This window comes from Crotalus tigris, unplaced genomic scaffold (assembly GCF_016545835.1).
Source record: "Crotalus tigris isolate CLP2741 ecotype Arizona unplaced genomic scaffold, ASM1654583v1 scf7180000018270.1253626, whole genome shotgun sequence".
Classification (NCBI taxonomy): Eukaryota; Metazoa; Chordata; class Lepidosauria; order Squamata; family Viperidae; genus Crotalus; species Crotalus tigris.
In genome coordinates this window covers 843536-859808 of record NW_024096916.1, presented here as the reverse complement: position 1 = coordinate 859808, position 16273 = coordinate 843536, and the positions used below count along the sequence as shown (strand labels likewise).

General features: G+C 37.9%; 1 protein-coding gene across 1 annotated transcript in view; it reads right to left on the bottom strand.

Annotated features, from left to right (window-relative positions):
- Positions 1–694: 694 nt before the first annotated feature.
- The window catches only part of LOC120310708 (lamina-associated polypeptide 2, isoforms alpha/zeta-like), a 131578-nt gene continuing 115999 nt past the window's right edge, over positions 695–16273 (bottom strand). Inside the window, exon 2 of the mRNA XM_039349420.1 lies at positions 695–3343. Within this exon, the coding sequence (XP_039205354.1) occupies positions 1080–2186 (1107 nt within the window). The 5' untranslated portion in view covers positions 2187–3343 and the 3' untranslated portion in view covers positions 695–1079. The remainder of the gene's footprint in view (positions 3344–16273) is intronic.

Below are 16273 nucleotides of genomic sequence, written 5' to 3'. Positions count from 1 at the left end.
GACCTTCTGGTGGGATGTGCTGGTGTGAAGTCTCTGAAATGGAAGAAGAAGCCACTGTAATTCTCTGGCATGGAGACGTGCCCATGACACAATTTGCACGCAGGACACCATCTTTCCCAGTAGCTGTGATAACAAGGCCAATGTTACTACTCTGTCCTTTCGGATCTGACGTACAAGGGTCTGAATAGAGTTCCGTCAGTCCTGTGATAGGTAGACCATACAATTGTTTGTATCTATAATAGCACCCAGATGGAGGAGCCGAGTTGTTGGTACAGTATGGCTTTTCTGGAAATTAACAGAAAACCCGTGCTCCTGAAGGGTCTTGATGGCTAGGGCGAGGTCTGACTGAGCATTCTGGAATGATGATGACTGTATCAATATGTCATCTAGATAGCATTGAATTCTAATTGGAATCTGTCTAAGGTGGGCTGCTAGCACTGCCAGTACCTTTGTGAATACTCTCGGTGCTGATGAGAGGCCAAATGGTAAGGCTCTGTACTAGCAGTGGCGTTGGGCATAGCTGAATCTGAGGAATTTGTGGTGGTCAGTAAAAATAGGAATGTGCAAATATGCCTCAGTCAGGTCTATTGATGTAAGGAAGTCTCCTTGTCTGATGCTAGCCAGGATTGATTGCAGTGATTGCATCTTAAACTTCCTATACATCAGGTAAAGGTTTAGACCTTTTAAGTCTAAGATTGCCCTCCAGCCCCCCGAAGTCTTAGGGATGATGAAGAGGTTTGAGTAGAATCCTCGTCCTTCTTGGTCTTGTGGTACTGGTTCAATTGCTTGTATTTGTAATAGATGAGCTATGGCTTCTGACATAAGATCCGCTCTAGTCCTGTTCCTGGGAATAGGGCAAGAGCGGAACCTGTCAGGTGGTCTGGACCAAAACTCTAGTCTCAGACCCTGAGTGACGGTATCTAACACCAATGAGTCTGTAGTAGTGGCTGCCCAAGTGTTGGAATAAAGGGTCAGCCGGCCTCCTATAGGAGGTGAGACTGTGAGATCACTTGCCTCATTTAAAGGAACGACCCCCTGCGCCTCAAAAGGGCCGCTTGGTCTGGACCTGTGGTCGGCTTCTATATGCTGAACGATCCATGCTGTCGTTCTTGTCTCTGAAAGGAAGAACGAGATGCCTGGGCCCAGTCCCAGGATGGAGCTGGCCGAAAGGGCTGCCTTTGGTAATTGCCCTGCGATAGACTGTTCCCTGAATGCTTATCTCCTTTCCTTGCTGAGTTAACAAGAGTTTTGCGTTTGTCCTTACCTTCTATTAAGTAAGGTTCTAGGGCCTTACCAAAGAGATGTCCACCTGTGTAAGGTTTAGAGGCGAGACGCCATTTGGCCTTGGTGTCTGCTCGCCAATTCCTGAGCCAAAGGAGCCTTCGTGCTGAGATGCCCGCAGCGATGGTCCGGGCAGTGTATCTGGCCGTGTGCAGAGAGGCATCGGCCAAGTACTGGGATGCAGCAACCAACTTACCCAGATTTTGATGAGCTCTGAGTTGGTCTGGAGGAATCATGTCCTGGAGCTCACGTAGCCATAGGACTGAAGCCCTGGCAAAGAAGGCCATGGATGTTGATGCCTTTGTTGCCCAGGCTGACGCCAAATGGGACCTGCGTAAGGCAGCCTCAATCTTTTTATCCTCTGCCCTAAGTGCCTCGTTAACATCCTCTGGAATGCTAGCATTGGGGAACAGTGAATTTAGGGGTTCATCAATCTGGGGAATTTCCAATAAGGAGGCCAGGGAAGGAGCCACATTGAATAGTGTCTTTTCTATGGCTCCGGGGTTTGAAAGAAATCCTAAATTCTCCCATTGTTTCTGAACTATGTTGAGAAAAAAAGGGAGGGCAGGGAATATGATTCTGAGAGACCGAGGGCTCAGCATATATGGCGTGAGAACTTTAGATGTTGTAGGTGGGGTCTCCTGTTCCTGAGGAAGGTTTGCAGTTGTGCAAGCCTTGAGTAATAAAAAATTAAAGAGACTGACAGGAGGAGCAGGGTCAGATGGAGTAATGCCTTCATCATCTGACATAATCAGGCCTGATGTTTCAGCCCCTGTTGATTCTAAGTCCGATGAGGCTTCATCAATGATATCTGGAGATTGGGAATGATATATGGACTGTGGAGGTGCTGTGGGTGGCTGTGTAGTGGTAGAAGCCATGAATTGAGCCTCGGCTTGAGCTATCATGGCCTGAAGTTGCTCAGGATTTAAGATCTGAGCTTCAGGAGAGCGGAGCCCCGCTGCAGTGGGAGTGAATGTAGCCTGAGTCCCAAAGTAATATTGTCCTGACCAGCTGCACCTTGTGTCCCTGGAACAGCCCTTGTGACTGATTCAGATTGAGAACTTCCCCTGGGGGGAGACCAGGCCCCTGGGGCCAAGGCACAATGTGAGGAAAGGTGTTCAAAGATGGACCTTCCTCTTGTGGTGGTGCCTGTCTGACCTGGGGAAACTGCTCTCAACCTGTGGGACTCATCCTCCAACATATGCTGACTATTGGTTTCCTTGATTGACTTGGCTCGTTTTGAGGCATTTTTTCCCCCTGCCTCCATAGCATGTTTCCTTTTGGCCGGTTCGGTGGAAGCTTTTTCTGCCATGCTGAGTGATTGTTGAATACACCTTGAGGGCTCAACCTCAGCGAAAACGCCCCGCCCTCAGTGTTGTAATATCACTGAGGGAGCCCAGCAGAGACAATCCGGCCCCGGTGAGGGGGGGGGGCAGTGGGGGTTAATGATAGGCAGTGTGTCCTTCCGGAATGAGCTTGCCCTCCCCAATTCAGTCAGGGTTCATAAGAATGACAGTAATCAGTCAAAATGGCGGCCGCAGCTTCAAACACATCAAAAAACTGTCCTTTGGAATGTTCCTGCAGGCAGTTAGGCCTCAGTGTTTGTTCAAAATGGTGGCTGCAGCTGCCTCAAAATGGCGACCACAACTGTCTGTGCACCAAAATGACCATTGAGGAGGAGGCCTGCGTGGTCTGAAGCCTTAATTGCAATGAGCCCTCATTCCGAAGAAACGCTTGGGCTCCTAATGCGGCTGAGGGTAATTGAGATGATCAGCTGGGCAGCGGTGCTGAAATAACAGGCAGCTTGCCATTTGCAGATCCCCCCTTTCTGGTAACGTCTACTGTGGCTGAGGGACCTTAAAATGATCCCTCCAGGCCTGACGACATGCGTCGCCGCTTGCGGATCCCCCCTGACGATCGGCAAGGCTTACCCTCATCTCCGGAGTCCCAGGAAGTCAGCGAGGCTTGTCTCCATGAAACGGATCTTCCGATGAACAGCTGACTGTGAAGGAGATCGTCTGGGCGGCAGTTTAAAATTCGGAGGCCCCTGACGAAGAGCTGGCTGGTGGGGATCGTGAAAACGGCTGTTTAAAGCTGTTTAATTCATGAAGTGAAAGTTCTCTGAAATGAGTTGAAAGGGAAGGGCACGCAGGAAGGTGCCGAGCCTGTCAGCCCAGCCGGGCAGCCAGGCTTGAGGAGGAGTGAACTCCAGATAATGGAAAAAAAAGGTTAAATATAAAAAATAATCAATAATGAAATAATTAGTCTAAATCAAAGTGAATGAGAAATTACTGCAGTCTTCTGCTCCAGGAGCGAAGAAAAAAACACGTCTTTAGAGCAAAGAGACTAAGTCTAAAACTGGGGTGAATTTGGCACAGCGGAGGCGGTACTAAGATTCAGACTTAGTCTAATTGGAGCAGATAGATTAAGACAACCCATCTGTGGGTTCTCCATCCAATCATGCTGGAGAATGCTATTGCTCTTACTGTTCTTTATATTGCTTTCAAGATTATCATGTAAATCCTACTTACAGAGAAAATATTATGATGACTGTTATTTGTCAGGTATATTTTAGGGGGTTAATTGAACTATACTTTACCTAGTTAATCAATAACTATATGCCACAACAGTTAAAGGAGACCTTTCCCAAAACAATTCACTGCATCGTACCATGTCTTGTGTGACCCGCAATGGTATGATATGGAAAATTGATGGCATTTGTTCTTGTTTGTGAGTGCCATCCTAGACATTTGAAAGGCACTAACATTTTACTAGCACACATAGATATAAAACAATACACTTGGGGAAAATATTGTTTCTTTCCCCAAAACAATGTCTTGAATCATCTTTAGATTAAACACATATATCATCTCAGTCCTCCATTTTTACTCTTTGGAAAACAGGGAACTATATATATATATATATATATATATATATATATATATATATATATATATATATATATATATATATATATATATATAGTTTAAAATAGGCTAGAGAATTTCTTCCCAAATGCACAAAACATCTTTTTCTCCCTGCAGGGAGTGTTAAATCAAGAAATAATGCTGTCCATTCTAACACTTCAGCATTCTGCTTCTGCTGTTCCTACGGAACAGTCTTGGAATTTATAAGTAAAGATACATAATACTGAATTGCACATGGCAGAAGGTGGGGTTGCTTTTAAAACTTGAATTGGATCTTGTGCTTGAATTAAAGCAAAGTGGTCTTGGCAGCAAGCAGAATTTTATAAGCAATAATGTGGCATGTACATAAAGAAGTTATGATTCATGCAATTCCCCCCCTCCAAAAAAGACGAAAATGGGTGATTCTGACATTAGACTAGGGAGAAAAAACCTGAATCCTCAACTCACATAGCCCCTAATTTTTTTATTGCTTGTTTGTTACTTATTGTCATGGTTTTCAGAGCCCTCTCACACTAATATCAACAACACAATTGCCACATATAGGCAGTGCAGTTTTTACCATTTTGAAGCAAGTTTTATAAATCTTAAAATAAGCTTAGCTATAAAGATTAGGTGAGATCCACAGCTACAAAAGATTGTGCACATGGAGCAAGAGAGTTCTCTCAACTGAGAAATGCAGAAAGGCCACAGTAATGAAACCCCTGCTGTTTCTCTTCCACTTCATGGAGTTGTGAGGGCCACATTGCCTATATATTGTTTACAAAGCAGGAAGGTGCCCTTTCATTCTCTCATTGAACTAAAAAGCATTCAGCTCCCTGAGTGGGGAATGCTGCACCACACTGTCCTTCACCTTGAGCTGCAAAACATATTGAGTCAGTTGTAAATGTCAATACAGAAGCCTTGAATTGAAGGTTGGAATCTGACTTTTCCCATATTTGTTTGACTTGATCACAGCAGGTAACATTAATACATTTCTCGATTTACTATATATTGCCTTATAAAGCCACAAAGATAAATAGTTTGAAAATTGTGTGGCTATACCTTGACTTTATTTGTATGAATTGACTCTCATATCAAAGCAAATGCTATTAGCGTTGTTGAAAACATAGCCTTTTCTCTCCCTCCCCTCGTCACCATCTTAGCATCCCCTTATTAAAGAGAAAATAAAAAGAATATTACAATGCAGTATTAGCAGTTAAATAATTTATCTGAAAAGGGATAATAAACACTTCTATGCCATAATGATGTGGTATCAGAGATACAATGTTCCTGTGATTTTGTGGCTGTTATTGTTGTAATTTCCTATTTTGTGTACACAAAGGGTTTTTGTCATAGATCTGATTGACCCTTTCAGAAAAGTGGTGCTTGGAATGTAGGTGAATTCAAGTGTGATGCTTTCTACTTCAGTGAACATTATTTCTCTAAGAAATTTTATTCAGGGACAGAATGTGCTGTATTGCTTTTAATGTTATTGTAGGAAGCAATCAATGTCTCTCCAGAAAGCTAAAAATGATACACGTTTTGCCAATTATAATATACTTTTATACTGTTGGTTTCCTTTTTGAATCTTCATTTTGATGTTCCACTGGAGGGAAAAGTGACTATAAATGAACTGAGCCCAAACTGAATCTTTTGTTTCATGTGCCTTTCTGAAAATATGAAAATGTGCCACTTATTTTTATCAAAGTATTTGGAGATTTTGGAGAGATGGAGGGTGGAGGATTTTTTTTTTTAATTTGATACTCATATGCATTAATTTTTTTCTCTTGTCAGATTTTGTTCATGAAGTAATGATACTCTTGAATTTAAGATGATGATGATGGTATAGACAATTCAATCTTTTATTATTGCCACAGATCAGAATAAAAATTAAAGCATTAAAATAAAATGGACATTTATGGTCAAGATTGTCAGACAAATGGCCAGGAACAATCACTAGGAGGATAAATTTGGAAAACACCATTAAAAGTGAGGGGTAGGATCAAAATCCTGTGCTGAGTATCTTATACTGCATACAGAGACAAAATGTATTGGATTATTAAGTTAATAGAACTGGCTGAGATGGCAAAATTAGTTATCTTAATTAAAGAAAGACAATTTTGTTTTAATGTGGAAAATACTTTTGGACATTTTTCTAGAAACTGAAAGAAATGCTACATTAATTTTGGGAATTAATCATTAGAAATGTTTATGGTTATAGAATTGTTGGATATTACTGAATTTTAGATCAAAACATTAATGTATTTTATAGCTGTAATTGTATCAAAGAGAGTCAGAAACTATTTTTCTTCATTTTTCTTTATTCCTTTGCATCTTACTTTCCCCTATATTTTTCCTTTTCCTTTTTTTGTTTCTTATATTTTATCTTTTGTAGAAATTTAATTAAGTATTTTTAAAAAGAGACATGTAATTTACAACATAAAATGGATTCTAGTTTCAGGAAAACTGGTGCTGTTATAATCATACTCTTAGAAAGCTAACTATTGGTTTATTAAAAATAAATGTCAATAGTCTTATTTGCTTTCTTTTGGAATTCAAGCTATTTCAAATGTGTGTGCTTCATGTGATGTCAATGTTTGATTCAACAGGGAAGAAATATTTAAATAAGATCTCCTCGAATATTGTAAAAGTTGAATATTTATGAAAACGTCATGCAAACTAATCTTTCACTCTCGTTACAATTATAATCTTTTCAGACTTCTGAAGTTTATAAATTTGATATAACAGCCTCAAGCAAGTAGTTGTTTTTTAGGAAATGGGGAAAAATGTTGGGTTAGGTTTGTTTATATTTTTACTTTCTAATTTTCTTCAGCTTATATCTTTAGCTTATTAGTTTACCAATTGAAATGCAGTTCACACACACACACACACACACATTGTATAATTTTTGTGCACAATTAACACCCATTTTTAAAACTCATTTTTCCTTATTATATACATTTATATATTTTGTTGTATACATAATTTTACAAATTAGGTTAAAAATGTAATATTTTCCCCCTCATTGGTCTCATTTTTTTTGCATTTTTGGGAAATGTACATTTTATGGGGGAACATAAAGAATTTGCCATATGGATATATATCAAAATTGCTTAGGCCCTGAGGGTAGAAGATTGAAGGTCCTAAATCTTCTCTTTCAGAAGCCATCTAGGTTTTCCACATCCTGGTCTTGTCTCTTGTTTTGGTGTATTGCATCTATACCCTAACTTAAATCTGTATGAGATAAATAATGCTGGATTGCTCCAAATTAAGTGTATTCTCCCAAAATCCGGAGAGGTTTCAAAGTTTTGACAATATTTTTTAAAACTCTGTGTTTTCCTGAACATAACCTGAAGTATGAATAAAAACTGAAATTCAATATCCAATTCCATAACTTGCACAAAGAAAAAAAACACGAGACTTATTATAAGACAACAAACCAAGCAAGCAAGCAAACAAACAAATACACCTGTTCTGAGAGAAAAATCTGGCTTATTTACTTATTTTTATTGAAAAGAAAAATATGGACAACTAGAAATTTATGCTAGGGTTTGTTTTTTTAATTGTTTGGTATGTTTCTCTACTTCAATTTGTTGGGCTTTTACAGCTTCTTGAAGATTCTAAAGTGTTAGCCTGAGGCTGTGAGAAGTTGAAAACTCTACCCTTTAACCGACATCTTTTCATGGAACTCTATCTTTACAAAACCCAAAACTTACGGTATCTATAATCAGCAGATGAAGAAGCTGGGGTATCTATGTAAGTTATAGAGCCATCTGTTACTTGTAGGAATGTGTATTATGTATTTGAGTTTGCAGGCAGCATTTACAAGTTATATTCTGGTTTGGGTAAAAGTATGAATTAGGTGAATTCAGGGTGCTTCTCCATCCTCAGGTTTTAATATATTCTCTCCTCCCCATCCCCTGCTTCGTTTCCTGATTATATTGGTACTATTTCCTCTTTACACGTTTTTCAAGCAGTGTTATTGTAGATAATTGTTCTCACTCTCTCTCCAATAGCTTATGCCTTGTGGTTCTTCTAACAGCATGTTTAACATACCCTAAGTGTAGTGCTTGCCCCTGTGGAAAGTACATTACTTGCGAACAAACAGGCTTGTTTGTTAACCCCATAGAATGCTCTAAATTGCACTTAAATGAATTATATGGCCAGAACCCTTTAAAATAGGATTCAATTATCAAGGGAACATCTGTGAAAGAGATGGCATTGCTCTCTTGGTTCATATAGCTTCATCTGCTGCTAGATTTCTGTGTTTCCTTCTCAGATATATATTTTGCAGGTCTTATTGTATGACTATATTAGCCTCATTATGTCTTATCAAATCACTTTTCCCTCCCAGCCTCTTTTATAATCCTTAATAAGGGCAGCAAAGGTTCACTGCTTATCACTTTTCTTAGTCAAGGCTTATGTAGTTTCCCTTGTGAATTAGTCCCATCTGTCTAAGGTCCTGAAACAACTGAACTGCATGACCAAGATTTTGCCACTTGCACAAAGAGTTCAATGGAGAAATTATACTTTGAACTGTATGATTATTGGAAGTGGTTCCCAGATATCTTTGCATACACAAAACCAGAGAGCTCGCTCAAGTGACCTGGGTGAAGAGCAATATTTCTCTAAGCTCTATAAAATAGTAGCCTTTATAACCTTATCAATCTGAGCATGCTGTACTCAATTAATAAGACCTCCCAGACTAAGCTTCTGCTTCCCACTTATTCTCTTTTTGTTTTTGCTGCAGAAAGACTGTTTTCTTGCATAAACTAGCCTGACAGACACCACCTGATTGATGATTTGCTCCTTCCTGAAACTGACCACTATCAAGTATTGCTTTTCACTATCTGAGATGTTGGCTCTTAGTGAGCCATGATATGTTCCCATACTGGGATGGATGATGATGATGATGATGATGATTGTTATATATCTGGTTTAAAAGGAAAAAAATTAAAGAAGGAAATAAGATATGCTGCAGCAGGTGGCAGCAGCTGACTCATCTTCTCTTGGTTATGAAATTATGCAGGTTCAGAGCTGCATAGTACTAGAATAGGAAATTACCATGGAATTCCATGTTTGTAGGTAAAATAAAAAAGTTTAACAAAAGTCCTGGAAAGGGACAATGCCTGTTCTATTTATTAACAAAAATGCTTCCTAGATGTATTTCTGAAGTCTTCAGAGTTGAGCATGAATCAGTAGTTTTTTTCAAAAAGTATACAGTACAACAACAATAATAAAAAAACTGTTTTCTTGTTATAAATCAGTCTACCTTAGATAAATCAGATCAGAACCAATGCCAGCTGTTTGGGTAAAATCATCAAGAACACACTAATATGCATGAATACTTCCTATATTACCAAAGCACAACTGTTTTGAATTAAACCCATTGCTGAGTTCTTAAAAAAAAAAAAAAAAAAAAAAAAAGATTAGAGACAATAGAGAAAGGAGCTTATATATTCTAAAAAGGCAAAGATTTTACAGATCATGAATCTCTGACCATCCTTACCTATATTTCAGCTTTAATACCTTCGTGAAAGATCATTCCTATTATAATATTATGTGCTATTTCTGTTCCCATGTTTGCTTTGAAATTTTGCATTATCATATTTGTATCTGATTTACAGTTTGATTCAGACTAATTTTGCTTTTCTTTCTGGCTTGACTGTTCTGACCTTTACTGCTTTCAATCTCTTGATGAAATTTTAGCATCACTAGAGGAGTCCAAATCTGATGTGGGAAATGAAGCCAGAGCAAAAGAATTCTGTGTCTTGTTTGTAAGCCGAGGAGAAATATCAGTAATTCGTGATGGCACTGGGAAATGGATGAATTTAATAGTTTTACTCTGCCTATATTGTCATTATTTGGAATCTGTCAGGACATTATAAGTTGTAGAATTATCTTGCACTGAAAGAATCTGAGTGGCAGAACATGGAAATTCTCTTGGAAAGTATTTGGAAACTTAAAGTAGTTCAGAACATCACTACCAGATTGTTCACTGACAGGTTGAATTGAGCATATTTCATCCATAAAAAAAAAAAATGATTCTGGAACATCACTTGAAACCTTGGCTGCTCTTTTTAATGTTGGGTCATCCTAATATCCAAATGTATAGGCTAACCAAAGATTTCCTAGAATTTTTAATTTACTAATGGCATTCTTTGGGACTGAGGACAAGTAAATTTAGTTGCATGTCTGCATTGGTTCTTTTAATGCAAGGGTCTTCAAACTTGACCTTTTTATGACTTGTGGACTTCAACTCCCAGAATTTTAATGTTTGAGCACATTATTTGTAAAATGTTAAGCTAATCTTGAGTTACTCTAATTCAAGCAACTGCAACCATGCAGTTTTCTTGGCAAAGTTACAGAAGAGTTTGGGAACTGCTTTCTTCCTGGATGATGATGATAATGATGATGATGATGGTGGTGGTGGTGATGATGATGGTGATGATGATGATTTGTATTTTCTGCTTCCAGTGTAGTCAGCAATCCTGAAAACTGAGTTGGCATCCCATCCAAATACAAAACAGAGTTTTTTTTAATATTTAGTAAAGTGAAAAACATTTTCCAGAATGCTTTTTTTTTGTGCACAGTGCTATCAAACATACATATTTTGTTATGCAAGTTTCGAGTCAGGAAGTATGTTGAAAAGGACATTAGGAAGCTGTATGAATAATGGTAACTTTCTCTGATATTTGAGGGGTAATCATTATATACAATTGATCTATTCTTACCTTCTTCTTCAGTCCAGCGAGGCTTATCAAGCTGCCTCCACTTAAAATAAGAAAAAGCAACATGGGAGCATTCAAAGAAGGTGACAAACATTTTCATTCAAATATTTAGAAAGTAAAAGATTTAGGGCAGGAGTCCCCAACCACCGGTCCGTGGACTGGTATCCGGCTGAGGCATGCCAGTAACCAGTCCACACAAACAAGCAAAGCCCCATTCATGGGATGCAGGCAGTACACAAAACCACACACTCTTCAGTCTGTGGAAAAACCTTTCTCCACAGAACCAGTCCCTGGAGCCCAAAAGGTTGGGGACCTCTGATTTAAGGGACAACAAACAGTAAAGATATCACTGAAGAAACTTGGGCTGAACTTTTCGGCCTGTTTCCCCTAGTCATGTATTCTGAGGATCTTTTAATGAAAGCATTTTTTTCCCTCAGCATATTGAAGATTTTGCATTCCAATTTCTTTACATTTCTGCAAGAAATTATTGCAAATCTTGACATCTTTAACTACTGGCTTGTTACTGGAGGTTGAGAGAACAGCCTTGGGAAACTGCAGGAACCTACAAAAAATTGCTTGGAATTGATTGAAGTGTGTGGGTTATTGAAGACTTTCCATGTTTTAGATAATTTTTTTTTAAAAAAATGATCAGCTTGTACAAACAAATCAGAAAATGAAACAAAATATGAATATAAATTTAGCTCCCCATCCTGCCTTGGTGCCGATATTGCTGAACAAATCTTTATAGATGGTAATAGGCTCATAGTGTCTTTTATATTTATACCTGGACCAGAATTAGGAGACTGAAGGCTAAAACATATAAAGAACAATTGCTGGAATTGGGTATGTCTAGTTTAATGAAAAGAAGGACTATGGGTGACACGATAGCAGTGTTCCAGTATCTCAGGGGCTGCCACAAAGAAGAGGGAATCAAGCTATTCTCCAAAGTACCTGAGGGCAGAACAAGAAGCAATGGATGGAAACTAATCAAGGAGAGAAACAACCTAGAACTAAGGAGAAACTTCCTGACAGAACAATTAACCAGTGGAACAACCTGCCTCCAGAAGCTGTGAATGCTCCAACACTGGAAGTTTTTAAGAAGACATTGGACAATCATTTGTCTGAAATGGTATAGGGTTTCCTGCCTGAGCAGGGGGTTGGACTGGAGGACCTCCAAGGTCCTTTCCAACTATTCTATTCTGTTCTGTTCTGTTCTGTTCTGTTCCGTTCCGTTCCGTCCCGTCCTGTCATGTCCCGTCCCGTCCCGTCCCGTCCCATCCCATCCCATCCCATCCCATCCCATTCTATTCTATTCTATTCCCCTGTGAGAGTGATTTTTAGAATCCATCCTTCTCCTTTCAACTGCATAATTGTTCTCCATTCTCTTAAAATGTATATACCCATTGCACATTTATATTTGTATTGAATGCCAGTCTGAAGTTAAGATGTTCCAAGTCCTACTGCAATAGCTGAATCAACTCTTCCCTCTGATCATTGGGAAGTCTCAAATCAATAGGAAGGAAAAGAAAATGATTTTTTTTATAAAAATCCTATTAGTGCTCTGAATAGTTACCCCACATAAAATATTTCATTTATTTTAGTACACACACACACACACACACACACACACACACACACACACACACACACACACATGTAACCCTGTAGTCTATACAGTAAGGGATTTTCTATACACAGAATATTGTCTATCATATATACACAATATACAATGACATCCAAACAGAAATTTTGAAGCCAGTGGCAGTTTTACTTTCAAAGCAAATCTTATCAGCTAAATATACTGCATATACCCTTTTATTATTTAGAAATAATCCTCGATTCTGATTGGGTTTTTTTTTTTTTTTTTGTAAAATATGTTAGTCTGAGGCTTCAGAAATTAAAGTGATTATGTGAGGCATTTATTAGATCTTTATTACGCAAATCACACCACCATACAGATTGTGTAGTGAGCTGTGCACAACAAAAAATAGTTTGTTGTTGAAATTAATATTTTTTTATCTAATTAGAGAAAAAAACCAGAAGGAACTTCTGGGAAATGGGGTTGTTTGTTAAGAAATTGGCTGCCATAATAAAGAAGTAAATTTGTTTACCATAAGGCCTATCAAATATGTACACAGCTGTAGATGATTTAGCAATTAGCAATGTCCAAAACATCCATAGCTTCAGATGATGCTAATTTTAAATTGGACCAAAATGAATCTTTCATGCAGAAGAATACTCTGATCCAGCAAAATATATTATGCTAATACTAGCCTATGGTAATGTTGATTAGAAAATCAATAGAAATAGAAAAAAGATAACAATACACGGAAATGTATATAATGACTATAAGGAGAATAAATGAATCCTTTAGCCTTTTAGATCAATGCTATCGAAAGGATCAGGCAGAAAGTATCCTTAGCTAGTGATTAAAACAACTGCCATTGATTTCAGAGTATATTTTATTTTAACTGATTGGAATTTGAAATGAGGAAATATTGCTGGATCTAAATCCTGTGGTTTTAAAACTTGCTGAAAGATCTGAAGTAAAACACATTATTTCACATTAGTCAGTACTGAAAAGAGACAGCCCAGGATAATCTGATGCCTAAGCAGAATTCCATGTTCTGTATTATGTTGAAAAGAAACTAATAAAGATAATGGAGATAGTTGCAGTCATCATAATAATAGTATAATTGAGAGGCTGTTCTTCTTTGACTGTAAGGCTGTCAGTTGAAACATGTCAACTAATCCTGCAGAATTTCTGACCTTAAGCAGGATGAGCTGTTCCTAAATACTAATCATCAATCTGTAGGATTAAAAAGGCTGAATGTACGGGTTATTTGTCTTTGTTCATATTCTCATTTTTCGAACCTCTGCTTGTTCCTTTTCTTGTTCACTTTCAATTGTAATGTGTGTGGTTAGGACTGTGTGTGTGTGTGTGTGTGTGTGTGTGTGTGTGTGTGTGCGCGCACATCTGCAAATGTAGCCATCCATCTGTATGTACAAATTTCTATGAAAATATGAAAATCCATAGGATTTTATATGGGCATTTCTTCCTTAAGATAATTCAGTTTTCTGGAATGTTATTCTTGTTCCTCTACATCAAGAATTTCATGGCATGGGTTCAGGTTATCTGAGGGACCACCTCACCCACTTGGACTGGCCCATCCCACTTGTGCCAGCAACGGAGGCATGCTGAGGGTCCCATTAGCCAATTATTCTGGCTGGCGGAGTCCATGAGGAGGGCCTTCTCTGATCATGCTCTTGCTATCTAGGATATCTTACCCCCCAACCCCCGATGTGAGGTGGCCCCAACCCTCCTATCCTTTTGTGAAGGCCTAAAGACCTGGCTCTGCCAGTTGACTTAGGGTCCTAATGGGGAAACAGTACAATGAAGGTGGTTGATCAAGTAATAGCAGACACCACTTCCCTCCACTCCATCCCCACCCTCCCCACATGTCATTAGATTTTTTTTTTTTTTTATTAAAAGTTTTATAAATTTTACAAGAAAAACAAGAACAATACAGAACAAAAAACAACATATACAAAAGAAAAAAAAATTAAACAATACATATAAAAAAAAAACCTCCACCCCACACCCCTCCCAAAAACCCTCCCTTCCCCCCCCCTGAGCTTCCCAGAGCAGAATATAGGCTTAAGAAATAAAAAAAAAATAAAAATTAAATTAAAAACTTTATATTTATATATATAAAAAAGATATCTATAATATATATAAAAATAAAACTTATGAAAAAGCTATATGATATTTTTGTATACCCAATCTAAATTGTATAAATTTTATCCATTTGTCCCAGATAGCAAAAAACTTCTCTTGCGTTTGTTGCTTTAAGAAAGCCGAAATCTTTGCCATTTCCGCCAGATAAGCTACTTTAAAAAACCATTCCTGCAATGTAGGCAAAGATTCCTTCTTCCAATATTGTCCAACTAACAGCCTCGCGGCTGTGATCAAATTTAACATCAATACAACCTCCTTTGTATCACAATCTGTAACAATACCTAACAAAAATAATTGCGGAGTAAATTTTACCCTCCTTCTAAAAATTCTCTGGATATTCCACCATATTTTGATCCAAAATGCTTTTATCTCTCTGCATGACCACCAAATATGATAATAGGAAGCCTCCTTATAACCACATCTCCAGCATTTAGGTTGCACGTCAGGGTACATATAAGACATTTTTTGTGGATCAAGGTGCCATCTATAAAACATTTTATAAAAATTCTCCCTTAAATTCTGTGCTTGAGTAAATTTGACATTTCTCACCCAAATAGTTTCCCAGGTGTCCAATGAAACTGGCTCACCAAAGTTCTGCGCCCATCTAATCATACAATCTTTAATTAGTTCCGTTTCTGAGTCCAATTCAACTAAAACCCCATAAATTCTCTTAATGTGGGTTTGTCTTTGATCCTTCAGTTGCTTAATAAGATTTTCATCTTCTCTAAGAAAACCCACCTTACAATCCATCTTCCATCTATCTAGTAGTTGCCTATATTGGAACCAAGAATAAGTAAAATTTTCTTGTGCTAATTCTTCCCGTGATTTTAATTGCCAGTTTTGTCCATCCCATTTAAGTAACTGTCTATAAGACACCATATCCATTTTAACCCCTCTTTTTATTCCTTCTATCGCATGCCAAGGTATAGCCCATAATGGTACTTTAAAATCACTTTTATAATATTTTCTCCAAATCCTAAGTAAAGAAATTCTTAAAATATGAGATTTAAAAGCCCAATCTATTTTTTTATTAAATATTAAATAGGCATGCCACCCATAAAGTAAATCCCATCCCTCTAGATAAAGTATCTCAGAATTTGTCAAATTTACCCAGTCACTAATTAATGTTAAAACCACCGCATCATAATATAATTTCAAATTTGGTACCTTGAGTCCACCCCTCTCACGGAAGTCTTGCATAATTTTGAACTTAACCCTTGGTTTTTTCCCTGCCCAAATAAATTTATTGAGACCCTTCTGCCACTCATTTAAATTAATCTCATTTTTCAAAATTGGTAACATTTGAAACAAAAAAAGAAACTTGGGTAGAATATTCATTTTTATCACTGCAATTCTTCCCATGAGGGATAATTGCAGCTTTTCCCAATTCTTCAAGTCTTTCTGTACCCTGACCCACAACCTTTCATAATTATTTTTAAATAATTTTGCATTAGAAACAGACAGCATCACCCCCAAATATTTTACCTTATTAACAATCTCAAAACCCGTCGAGTTAACCAAAATCTGCTTCTCCTGACTCGACATATTTTTAGGTAAAATTTTAGTCTTATTTACATTAATCTTAAAACCCGAGACCAAACCATAATGGTGAATCA